Source organism: Dryas octopetala, chromosome 3, assembly GCF_963921425.1.
Source record: "Dryas octopetala chromosome 3, drDryOcto1.1, whole genome shotgun sequence".
Taxonomy (NCBI): domain Eukaryota; kingdom Viridiplantae; phylum Streptophyta; class Magnoliopsida; order Rosales; family Rosaceae; genus Dryas; species Dryas octopetala.
In genome coordinates this window covers 4,106,150-4,119,394 of record NC_141368.1, presented here as the reverse complement: position 1 = coordinate 4,119,394, position 13,245 = coordinate 4,106,150, and the positions used below count along the sequence as shown (strand labels likewise).

Sequence of the window (13,245 nt, the reverse complement as noted above, 5' to 3'; positions counted from 1 at the left end):
CCTTCTGCAATTGCAAGTTGGCCAAGAAAATGAATAAAATACTATAAATCACCTACAAGTTGATCAAAAATCAAAACACAAGAAACACAACTGGGGTAGGCTATTGAACTCGAGCGGAGACCCCATCTTCGGGGTATATAGCAGTACGTAGCACTAGGTATTGCCGTATTGCCAATATATAATTTTCACTTGTACAATAATATTGGTTAAATTAATATCAAATACATTTTTGGACCGTTTGTTGATCTAACTAATAATTAATTTGGGTCATAAAATAATATTATTGAGAGAGAGAGAGTGTGTGTGTGTGTGTATTTGTGTGCTTTCATGTGAATGTTTGTAGGTCTAATGTAACAAACATTCACATAAGTCTCTTTCTCTTGCTCTATGTTAGGGTTTCAAAAAGCAAAAAATGATTATTCCGTGACAAAAAAATGTATATATATGTATATATATAAGGAGTATTAATGTTGATCACAAAGTTTTCACCTCGTATTAGAAGCCTAGCTAGTTGGACCTCCTATTAGTCCTAAGCTCACAAAGAGATGTTCATATATACACAAGCAAACAATGCAACCAAGATATGTCCTCTGTAGAAACAAACAAATGTAAAAAAAGAGAGTCAAAAGAAGAAGAACGTGGAAGCCATACAAGACTACAAGTCTTTGTCTTTGATATGGTGAGGGTGAACCTACAACATTCGGCGGCGGCGGCCAACTATAACCGTTGGTTTAAGAGCCACTAAGGCCAAATTCAGATGGGGCCCAACAAAATATATACATGAGGGGACTCATCTATTTATAGGATTTGAAATTGTAATTTTATTGTTAATAACTTTTAAGTTGGAGCAGTGGTATAGTGATTCTAGTGATTTTTTTTTTTATCCAAGTGAAATTGGTCTCTCACACTTAACTTTTTGGAAATTTGAATATTTAATAGAGGCTAGACTTACTAGTATCAAATCAGATCCACCAAGAAGCAAAATAGGTAAATTAACTCTACCTATAAACTTAAACTTTTTATCTTAATTTGTAGGTGTTTCACGGCGTTAAATTTTAGTTTGACCCTTAAGGTTGAGAACAATTATTTGTAGAAATATCTCGAAAAATAGCTATTTTTTCAATGAGAAAAAACATTTATCTCCCCTGTATAAGTAAAAGTTCATGAATCCGCTACTGACTATTAGAAGCTGTAGTGTGCCCAAAATTGGTTGGTGGTGATCTATAACGTTGTGTCACGGTTGGTACTAAATTACTAATTAAACAATCCTACACCAGAACTCAGTGATATTGATACTTACGTAATACTTTCTCATCTGAGATATTATAAGTTTATAACCAGTGGCGGCTTAATGAAAAATGAGACTTAAGGCGAAATTACACATAGACCTTTCAAATATATTATTTAAAAATATATTTTTTTTAAATCTTAGATTAGGAGACCTTTTTTTTTTAGTTTTTCATATCCATATTCTTTATCCTATTAGACATAATTATTACTAATAACAAGAAAGTAAAAAGCCTCTTTTTGAATTATGAGATCTAGCTAATTGACTAATTATAAATATTTAAAGTTTTTTTTTTTTTTTTTAATAGTGTGTCAAATACTTTCAAGACCTCCCTCATGTACTCAACATGAGGCCCTAGGCACATGCCTTGCTTGCCTTATGCTTGAGCCGGCACTGTTTATAACCAATTAATTATTATACCAAGTCATTTATTTATTAGTTATTACCAATAAACTATTTTTCTAAGACAGTAAGTGTGAACTTGATCTATTGAGTATTCCACTCTAAAGGCTCACACGTTCTGGGCTATTATAAATACAGAGACCTCAGACCTCCATTTTGTTCATTTTCTCCAAGTTGTTTTCATCGGTCACGCACCTTCCTACATAGCTACCACACTCTTTCCTCCTCTTTCTTCTCTCCAAGTCCAAAGCTTTTCAAAAACAAAAAATGGGTGGAAATGGAAATTCACCATGCGCTTCTTGTAAGTTGCTGAGACGACGATGCGCCAAGGACTGCATTTTTGCCCCTTACTTTCCCTCTGATGACCCCCACAAGTTTGCCATTGTTCACAAGGTCTTCGGTGCAAGCAACGTCAGCAAAATGTTGCAGGTCCGCTTCTATTGCTTTCGAAAACGAACCCATTTCTTCTTTTTTGGCTTTGCAAATATATATTAGAGCACTCTAGAGCTAACTGGTTAGTAATAGCATATATTGTTATTGTTGCTATGTTGATGCAGGAGCTTCCAGTTCATCAGAGAGCAGATGCAGTGAGCAGTTTGGTGTATGAAGCCAATGCAAGAATGAGAGACCCAGTTTATGGGTGTGTTGGGGCCATATCTTACCTTCAAAACCAGGTCTCTGAGCTACAAATGCAACTTGCAGTGGCTCAAGCAGAGATCCTCTGCGTTCAGATGCAGCAAGAGCCTATGGTCCCAACAACCCCACAGATATTGCACAACCCAGATCATGATAAGCCTTATTTCCTCCACAACAACTTCCCTCAGTACCTCAATTTTGCTTCTTCTAGCAATGTAATTCATGACTCTCTTAAGAGGGAGAGCATATTTGGGCATGACATGGTTTCTTAATAAAATTTCTTTCATGTTTTAGACTTTAAATTAATTTATTAATTACCCCAGTTGATTCTTATCTCTTTGATATTTTTATGATGAGAATGAGACAGATTAGGGGTGACTTAAAACAGGGGTAAAATGATGGGGTCAACTCTAGCATGTGATGAAGTGAAGTAATTTGCTTGTATGGATAAATATTAACACTTAGATGCAAAAGGGTCGGTGGCCATTTTAAACAATATGGGACATAAATTCTTGTCACTAAATTAAAATTACATTAACCTACAAGTTTTCATAGTGATGAATGATGATTCTTCATGCAGGTACTATATATATCATTGCATAAACACTCTGCAGCTGAATTAGTCCATTTGCTCTTTTATTAGACTTATCTTTTGGCTATGTCAACACTATTTGTGCCTCTTCTATTGTGCCACAGCCACTTTAATATTTATGTGAAGAAGGTTTTTGAGTTTGATCACTTACCTAATAAGCCAAAGTTGAGAATTTCATGGACCTTTGTTGCAAGAAAGACAAAATACATATATACTGCTATTCTTTCCAAAACCCACCAATGCAAAAAGTTGTGCATAAGACACAGAATATAAGGAAATTCTAGTATTTAATTGATCATTCAGTTCTATTTTTTCTCACATGGAAAAAGATGCCATTATGTTTGTTCTGCGTAGCAGGCCTTTGGAAGTAAACATTGCCAGTAAACTTCAAATTTTCAGTGTCTTATATTAAAGGTTTATTTACACCATTATCCCCTATAAGATATATTTTTTCTCACTTTGTCCCCAAAAACTTAAATCTTCTCAAATTGTCACCTAAACTTCACATAGTTGTTGCAAAAGACCCTATGCCGTCAACTTTGTCAATTTTTCCATTAAAATAGCTGACGTGGCACCTATATGGCATGAGTGGGACCCTTTTTGAATTATGTAAGATCCATGTGGACAAAAAAAAAATAAAAAAAAATTTTAAAACTAAAAAATAATAAGATCCATGTCAATTTTTTATAATTTTTAGTGTCTACATGGATGTTACATAACTAAAAAAAGGTCTCATTCATACCATATAGGTGCCACATTAGCTTTTTTAACCGAAAAATTGACAAAGTTGACGGCATATGATATTTTGCAACAACTGTTTGAAGTTCAGGTGGCAAGCTGAGAGAATTTAAGTTTCAGAGAATAAAATGAAAAAAAGTGTATCTTATAAGGATAATGGTGTGAATAAGCCTATATTAAACTTGTTCTGCACCTCCTGCTTAATTTTAAACTTTTTCTGCACCTCCTGCTTTGCTAATTGCTTCCATTTCTGACTTAGCTGCTAATTAAACTAGTAATTTACAGCCTAATCTGCAAAAGTGGAAAAAGCAAAAAATTGGCGTGCTGCCACCTGTTGCAGATAAACTTGTTCTTCTAGCTTGTTGACTTGTTCACGTGGGGTGTGGTGCAGGGAATTTATATTAATTTGTAAGTTCTAATATAATATGTTTGTCCAAATCCAGCTCTCAGTACATTATGCGTAGAATTAAACAAATTATTTAAAAGGGATTTAATTATCAATTTACTATCTAAAATTGTAACTCATTCTCACTTTACCATCTGAAAGTTTTTTTATCTCAGATTACCACCTGTAACTTACATCTGTGTCTCATTTTACCTTATTCCATCAACAATTCCGTTATAAATAATGACCTGGTAGTTAATGCTGACGTAGCGCACTGGATGGCGCCACGTGTCAAATCTTTACTTTTATTTTAATAAACTTTAAAAATTAATTAAAAATAGCTCTGAACTCAGAAAAATACACAGAAAATTCCTACGGACTCGTCTTGACTAGCACTAATTTACTATCAGGTTAAATTACAAATTTTCCCTCTAAAAATTTCCAAAAAAATTAGAAAGTCCAAATTTATTTCTAAAAAATTAAAATAAATTTCCCTCTATTAAATAAATTCTAGAAAAAATTCTAGAATTTTCGTAAACTCTTGGAAAAATTCTCAAAAATATTTTGGAAATTACTAAAAGCCTAGTTTAAAGAATTATTTTGAGACTTTACAGAAATTCTAGAATTTTTTCTAAAATTTATTTTCCTTTAAGACCGAGAGGTCTTTTGGGTAGCAAGTGTTCACGAGAAAGGTATTGTTAGTTTTTAGAAGACTAACGGTGCAGAACTCATATTTTTTGGAGTTCGGGAGATTATCTTATGAATTTTCAAAGAGTCAAGAGTATTTTAATTTTTTAGAAATAAATTTGAACTTTTCAAATTTTATTGAAATTTTTAGAGGAAAAATTGACATTTTGACCTCATAGTAAATTAGTACTAGTCAAGACAAGTCAATAAGAATTTTTCGTGTATTTTTCTAAGTTCGGAGCTATTTTTAATTAATTTTCAAAGTTTATAAAAATAGAAAAATAAAAAAAATCAGAAAATACAAGAAAAGATGTGAGACGTGGCGCACATCCAGCGCGCCACGTCAGCATTAACGGCCAGGTCATCATTTTTAATGGAATTGTTGACGGAACAAGGTAAAATGGGATACGGATGTAAGTTACATGTGGTAATCTGGGACAAAAAAACTTTCAAGTGGCAAAGTGGGAATGAGTGACAGTTTTGAGTGGTAAATCGATAATTAAGCCTATTTAAAAAGGGTAAAGGAAAAAACAAAAGGCAACAACTGAAGATTCCGAGTGAGTCTTCGGTGGGGCCCCATACAAGATTTATCCGAAGATTCCTCCTTAGCTTTGTTTAATGTGGAAGCATTAATTTCCTAAGTCAAAATTAAAAGCTCTTCTTCTTCTTTTGCTATCAAATCCTTTTTTTTGTGCAGCACTTTTGTAGCTGTTTCTTTCTGTACTTATGTCTATGATTCCTACCAGTACCACCACAGTTTAACTGGTCTAGGAAGCTTTAATTTTGGGTATTAATATTCTTATCTAATTAAAATAAAAATGGGTTGTTGCACTCATGTTTGACATACTAAATTTTAGAGCAATCCATAATCTTGACGTACATGCATGTATGCACATACATATTTTTAAGATAAGAAAAAAAAAAGCTATCACTGGTGTGAATGAGTGTGTTTTCAACAGAAAGTCTAATAGTAGATTACTTGTTTCTGCAACAATATATTAATTTAACCCAAGTAGATCAATGTATAAAGAAAGGTGCAAAGCATAATTAGATTATTATAATCAGACTACATTCACCTAATGACATTAGTTTGACTAGTTTCAATGCATGTATCACTAGAAAGTGTTGATGTTCAATATTCATGATTATCTTGCAAGTTTACTGTTACTTATTGACATAGCTGTGACACAAGTTAATAGTTTTACTGTTGAGTATTAATCTCACAATGGATGAACTAAGTGTCTATGTAGGCTATAAATAAACATTGGGTCTCTCTAGCTAATAGCTTAAGCTTTTATGATGGGCCCTAAATTATTGATTTAGGGTTCACCATCATTATGCTATTTGCATTGACAGAAATCAAATGCAAGAAGTGTAAGCTCACTTGTTCTTGCATGATGTAGTACTTCCTAGATGTTCCTTATGCAGTGGTATCACTTGTGAGAAGTTCATATATAATTTTGTCAAAGAGCACACAGATTTGAGCAAGAATAATACAACTTGGACCAACTTGGTTTAGAATTAGTGCATGAAACATCTAGTAAGTCAGTAAGTGGGATTGGAGCAAAAAGTTTAGCAGAGTCAAATAGCGTTGAAAACAAATAACAAAACAGCAGATTAATTAACATTATATATATAAATACGTGACAGGACAAAGGTATCTATCTCCGTATTATCTATCTATCAACCTCGATATTTGCCTCTTCATGGAGACAAGAATAGATAGTGGGAGCCTTGTATTTTCTTTTTTGAGGGCTCGAGGTAGTTAATACTTCCAAAACAGAGTAGGCTAATTGAATTGATTGGAGGATGTATTTCAAAATATCATCTTTTCTCCTTTCTTCTCCTTTCTCTTGTCTGATTAAGTCATCTATTGGAAGCACTTTACTTGGATACCAAAAATGCCAAAGTGATTGATAGGTGTTAATCACATGTTCATTCAAATGATTCTATTTAGACTATATTCCAGCTGCATTTGGAACCACAGACAATGCCCTCCTAGTAGCATTAGCAAACACAACACTGTGGATGGTTAATTAATCATTTTTTGCTGCATAAGCAAAGAAATCTCAATCATTAAAAAGGCATCAGATTTTTCTTTTTCTCTCTCTTTTATGTGATATATATGTATTGACCATATACTATGAACTTATCCATCTAAGAGCATCTAGAAGAGTCCATTCTGCACTCACCAGATTATAATGCAAACTCTGAATAGTACACTCTTGCAGTCTAGCTTTGGTAATTTACCCATCAAAGTAGAACCAACTGTTCACTTGATTAAATTATTCAGGGTGTGCAAAGTCATGAATCTTTGTTTATGGATGCTCAGTTCTTATATATATATAAAAAAAGAAATTTCCGTGCACAACCATTTACATGCATGTTCCTGTCCACCCTACCCCAGCTTCTCTTTGAAAAGTTATATTTTCAAGTTCCTTCAGTAATTTTTTATTCAGAGACCGAGATTTGAAAGTGGAGGACACAAACTGTTTGACCCAAAATTGGCTCGTATTGCTTTGACAGAACAGAAGGTTTGGATATAACAAAGTACTTGATATATAGACACTTCACCGTGCCAATGCAGGTAACCAATAACTATAGAGCTAGCTAGCTAGGTGATTTGACTTTTTCGGTGTGATATGTCAGTGGGTGCAACTAGGGTGATGTAGGATGCATAACAGAGGTAAACAAAGTAAGTGATTAGGACTCTGAGTATCAAATATTTATCTCTTAACTTATGTGGTTCCCACGTATCAGCCACACCATTTTTATTATGTGAAAACGAGTTTACTTGTGTTTACAGAATGCATCTACTTGTTAGATGCAAATCTCATAATCCACCAATTTTCTGTCTCGTTTTAAGGGGCAGGGAAAAAGTAAAGCACATCATATCAGTGTGGAAAGTGTTTGCTAGATGCAATCATGCAACGTACGAGCTTACCATATTCGACTTCAGCAAATCAGTAATGTTGAGGAACAACACTTTTTCTTTATGTTAAGAATAAATTATTGTGATTTGTTCATCGTCTTTATTCTAATGATACAACACTAGCCAGATTAGGCAACATTATTCACCGCTCACACTCTCACTTACTCACATACTCACACTTCTGATTTGTTTGCTACCAAAATTCAGTATCCAATACAAAAACCGGCGAATGCTCTAGTTCCTGGCTACTTCCATCAACACTGCAAACTTGAATAATAAACTTGATATAAGAAGTGTCACAAGGGATTTCCAGGTCATGAACATAAAAGGCTTCCACTCGTGCCACTCCGAGATACTCGTGTACCCCTTCTAGTTTTGCACTTGGATTGCAAATCACTGCTTTTGCTAGTTTCTCAACATAAATATTATAATTTGGGAATGCAGAATCATTCCCATATTTCAATTTCCAAGTGATCTTCAGACTAAGGTTCTTGGTACCCTGAGACCCTTTAGTCCATTTGATATGTTGACCTTCAACAAGCCATGAATCAGAGGGTGGAAAATCTGATTTCTGACCAGTAGTGCTAATTGAAATATAACCAAGCACTGCATAATACTCTTTTGAATTGCGGGTACTTGAATTATCTTGGCCATCTGATTCGAATTTCAGTCTCCTTTCATCAAATTCAGGCTCTGACCTGTAGCACACAGCATGTATTTCCGTTAGTCTGTATCCATTCATTGTGATGCTGCTCTCCTGTACGACCCATCCAGGAGCAGTTCCTGGCTTTTCATGTTGACATGGTTTAATCACTTCACAATATTTGCTTGTGAACTGGTTCAGTTTCCAGGATGCAAGAAGTACGGACTTTCTTTCATTCAGGGTAGAAGAGAAATTAAGACAAAGGCCTAGTAGAGAATTATTATCTGATTTCACCTGCATTAATTGGAATATTCACAGTTTAACAAGATGTAAGTGAAAAACTACAGACTGAAAAATAGTACTATTTTGATATTTACTATCAGATTGGAAACACTTGTCGCATGTGCACTATATGTCAAAAAAATCACATTGTAGATAGCAGGCACAGGTTGAGTCGTACTAAGATTTGGACAGTGTTTGCAACTTCAATGCATGGAAGAGTAGCTTACAGAATATATGAAGTGGAGAGGTAAATCTGCCAAAAGAAGCTCTCCCTTAAAGAGCCTTGCATTGAAAAAAGTGTTGTCTTCGAGATTTCCTTTAAATGTGATGTTTCCTCCTCCACTATAAGATGCTTCCTTGGAACTAAAATTTACCAATATATGTTAGAATGAGGAAGAATATTAAAACTTAATAATATATACAATTTATGCACTAAAGGTTTGATGACTCTGGATTAGGATTAAACTTACTCAACGCGGACCTGAATACCATCTGAGGTTGAATCGCCAGTAAACTCAAGGAACGGCTGCCACATTCAAAGCCCAACGTCAATTGCAATAATTAGCATGCTTGACCATTAACAAGATTTGACAACATTGCACCGCACATAGAAGCATATCATAATACATTTCCCATTAATGACAATATCCCTTGATTGCATGCATATGCAAGGAGAAGGAAAACATATTAACATAATTGCAAGAACTGTAATATCTCTCAATTGCATGCACAGGACTTAAATTTGAACTTGTTATGGGGTCTTCAACTTATTTTTAATATTCCTTATCATCAATACTCAAGCTCATACATGTTTTTTTTTTTTTTTTTGTTCTGAATTATATTTTCGGTCAACATATATTCTCCTAACTAAAACAAGGAAGCCATTCAAATATTTCCATTGAGAAAAAGGGAAAAAGGACTTCCTTCGAATTGCTGGAACTCACACAAGACAATAAGATCTCATGGTTACAGTTAGATTTGATCTAATGAAGATTTTATTGTCATGGCGAAATGTGAAAATGCTTATTGGAACCTTGAGAAATTCATTGAAAGATAGTATTTCACGAAGCAAATGGGACAACTGCACAGAATGAATTTCTAAATATTGAACTTCGAATTTTTTTTGAAACTCTTAAACTTTTTCAAAAGTCTGAATGCGACCGATATTTGATGGAGAAAAAAAAGAAGAAAAGAAGAAAAGAAACCTAACTGCAACTTAATGATACATGATTAGATAATATCATAACAAAAGAATAATCTGTGAGTCTATTTGGTACATACCTGCAAACCTTGGGACGAAATGTTACACCAAGGAGCATCTGATACATGCCCTCCATCAACAGAAAAATGATAGCCATGACCCTGAACAATAATACAGAGAAAATAGCACTTAGATAACAGCCATATAAAGGATAAATGAGCCAGGGTCATGCTTCTGACACAAGGACATTCCCTTTCTTGAAAGGGGAAATGGTAAATCTATTAAAAGATATTCATGCTAGCATCTTTCAAGGGCCCTATAGTTTTAGAAAGTTAGACGTAAGGACATAGTTACAACCTGATCAAAATTAGAATAAAACGGTAGAACTTTAGGATAGTTTTGTGTTATTCCCCATGATTTTTCCACAAGGGCCCACCAACTGCAAAATGTATATGAAAATACGTCATAATTTAATTGAAATTATTATAAGAAACTTTAATACATGTCAGAGTTGTACTATAAAGAACTGAAACAAGTCTTAATCCAAACTAATTGGGGTTGATTACATGAAATCCCTGTTCCAACTCACTAGGGTTTGGCTGATACAAAAAGTTGGCACTCAAGATGATAAAATAGGTAGTAAATTACTAAATATATAAAATAAAATTATAATGATTATGTCGAGGACACTTGATGAAGTCAGGAAGATCAGAGCATCAGGCAAGCAATCATGTTTCGTTATCATAACCACCAAAATAATTGGAAATATAATGCCTCTAAACTGACAGGTGCAGGAATTTCCAAAGCTTTTTTTTTCAAAAGAATTTCGAAAGCTTGATGATGCCATCATAAATGGACACAAAATTATAATAAAAACAGTATTAAGGAATTGACTAGTTTACTAATCAATGGAACTAGCAACATAGTGAGATTCTGCAACAAAGGGACGAGTTAATTACTGATTCTGAGCAGTCTGAAAATCTGGTGGTTGCTTAGTCTCATAGATCCATCCAGGAGCAAATATGGCAGCTGACACAGCATCCTTTTTCAGCACATCAAGTGCAAAACTTGTCTGATATGCAAAGAGTTATTAGAAGTCAAGATATAATAATCCCCCATTCAATTTATTAATACAAAAACAAGACTACCAGATAAATCGCCTGAATTGAAAAAGAGCTAATCATAAGAGCTGACATGTCATTCTTATTTAACCGATGAAGTCCTAAACTTGTCTAATCAGCATAGTTCATATATAATGGCACTTAAACACCTGTAAACAGTGAAACATAAAAAATCTCAGACCGTAAAGCAATTTACAGCCAACATTATAGAATGATTGTTTTTTTTTTTTCCTTCTTTTTTTCTTAAGCATAAAGGTTTGCACATCTCACAAAATTAGTGTGACACTTACATTCCATTGTCCACCACCGAAACTGCCCCTTCCAAATACATCAATTCCCATGTATACATCATACTTTCTATCGCCAGCAACAGAAGCTGAAAGCCTTGGATAGTTTTCCTGCATGGTACATGTGTTTAATTATGTGGAAGAATAATGAAACAACAAAAATCAACTTCCATAAGGAAGAAACGAAAACCATACCTTCCATGTATAGTTCATAAAAATGCCATCGCATATATCAAAGAAAGGTTTATTCTTTTTATTTAGTTGATCTTGCCATTTAAGTTTACCATCAGTTGTAACACTATCATACCTGCATGATTAACAATAATCAGTCAAAGACAAACTTCAAATGGTACACTATAAAAAAAGGGGGAAGAAAAAAGAAAGAAAGAGAAAAAAAAGAGACTAGAACATAATATCTCCTAACACTCCCTCACCATAGCACTAAAGAGCCAGGGATTGAGGAATGCATTTTCTGGGTTAAATGGTTGACAAATGCTTTCAAATTATGGATTTGGCCCGGCTCCAATTCAACCTCCATATTGATCTGCAAGTAACAGTTCTTATGAGAACTAAAGAACAGGAGTGCAATAGACTGGATTGCCAAAAAACATAATAAGGAAAAAGAATCAAATTTCTAATAGAAACTTTCCTCCCTCTTTCTCATACCATCTCTCTTTCCCTGACCTGTTTGAAACTTAAAAACTTCAACTATGCATGCTATGGTAGCTTGACAAGTTAACTTCTTGAACCAGCTGAACTGGAGCATTCATGTTTCCATGAAATATAGCATGTGCCCTTTGTCTGTCGCATGCAATGTGTGTTTGCAAAGAATTCAACAATGTGTTGTAAAGCCAAATCACAATTGGCTGGTTAAGAAATTAAAATCTAAAAGCTACAGGACCTACGAAGACTAAGCAAAGATATAGAACTTGAAAAAAAAAAAAAAAAAGGGCAATTATGGTGAACTATATACCAGCCATCCATCGAAGCCCAAAGCAACAGCAAGCTCTGTCAAGCACTCAGCATACATTTGAGCAGACTCTTCTGTTGAGAGCAATTTGTTGCAAACGCCTTTCCCTTCATCCCATTCTGTGATGAAAGTCCCCAATACCTTAGTCCATTCGAAAAACCAAGAAAGTTACAAAAAGCAATTCCTTTCAGTCATTCATTCTACCAAGTGAAAGCCCCACAACCCTATCTTTGGTCCCATTTTCTTAAGCCATTTCTACAATCCTATCTTTAGAATTCCAACCACTAACATTAACGACTCAATCCAAACAATACAAAACCAACTAGCCAAAACATATTTCCTGAAAATCCCAGTAGCCCAAAAGTTGAATACACCCTTCGAATTCCAACCAATATCATTAACCACTCAATCCAAACAACACAAACCAACTAGCTAAAACATATTTCCTGAAAAACCCACTAACCCAAAATTTGAATATACCTTAACACCGTGCCTGTGAGCAGTGTTAGTCCAACACGGAGGTGGGAGAGTAACAAGACTATGCGAGAAATAGATGAAGACATCGATCAAATACCAATGCCATATCGAATACGCATTCGGGTTAGTCCCTCCTTGGACCCACTTATCATCCCCATAGCCACCAGCCATGTCATGGCACACGAGCAGCCTAGGCCTGTTGGGCAGAGACAGAGAAGACGATCCAGATTGGAGAGCAACCGAGGCTTTGTTAAAAGGGTAGTGAAAGGACTCGAAGTAGGACCTGGACTCGAGCTCTTCGAGGGTTTTGATTGGGTACGAGATTGGTACGGAGGGTTGGGTCGGGTCGAATGGTGGGGGGTCTGGTGCAGAAGATTGAGGCACTGGTTCATAGCTGAGCTGAGACATTTTGAAGAAGAAGTGGAAGAGCGATTGGGTTTTTCGGTAAATTAGTCTGAGGAGATTAAAGAGAGGGCTGTGGCGGTTTATACAGACGCGAAGACAACGAAGAAGCATCAGAGAGAGAGAGTGAGAGAGCGAGAAAGAGAGAGAGAGAGAGAGAGAGAGAGAGAGAGAACGAGAGAGTGAGAGAGTGAGAGAGTGA

General features: G+C 35.0%; 2 protein-coding genes across 2 annotated transcripts; one reads left to right on the top strand and one right to left on the bottom strand.

The window, feature by feature from the left end:
* The first annotated feature begins 1,957 nt into the window (after positions 1 to 1,957).
* On the top strand, positions 1,958 to 2,598 carry LOC147289798 (LOB domain-containing protein 12-like). Its single transcript, XM_086235274.1, has 2 exons — positions 1,958 to 2,119; positions 2,248 to 2,598. Exons 1-2 carry the CDS (start codon positions 1,958 to 1,960, stop codon positions 2,596 to 2,598), a joined length of 513 nt encoding a protein of 170 aa, XP_086091400.1.
* Positions 2,599 to 7,700: 5,102 nt separating this feature from the next.
* Positions 7,701 to 13,230, bottom strand: ENGASE85A (Glycosyl hydrolase family 85). Its single transcript, XM_086235269.1, has 11 exons — positions 12,645 to 13,230; positions 12,168 to 12,305; positions 11,629 to 11,738; positions 11,390 to 11,501; positions 11,198 to 11,305; positions 10,746 to 10,858; positions 10,144 to 10,225; positions 9,867 to 9,947; positions 9,056 to 9,111; positions 8,813 to 8,948; positions 7,701 to 8,597 (listed from the first exon to the last, which is right to left on the bottom strand). Exons 1-11 carry the CDS (start codon positions 13,155 to 13,157, stop codon positions 7,854 to 7,856), a joined length of 2,193 nt encoding a protein of 730 aa, XP_086091395.1. The 5' UTR covers positions 13,158 to 13,230; the 3' UTR covers positions 7,701 to 7,853.
* Between the last annotated feature and the right edge of the window lie 15 nt (positions 13,231 to 13,245).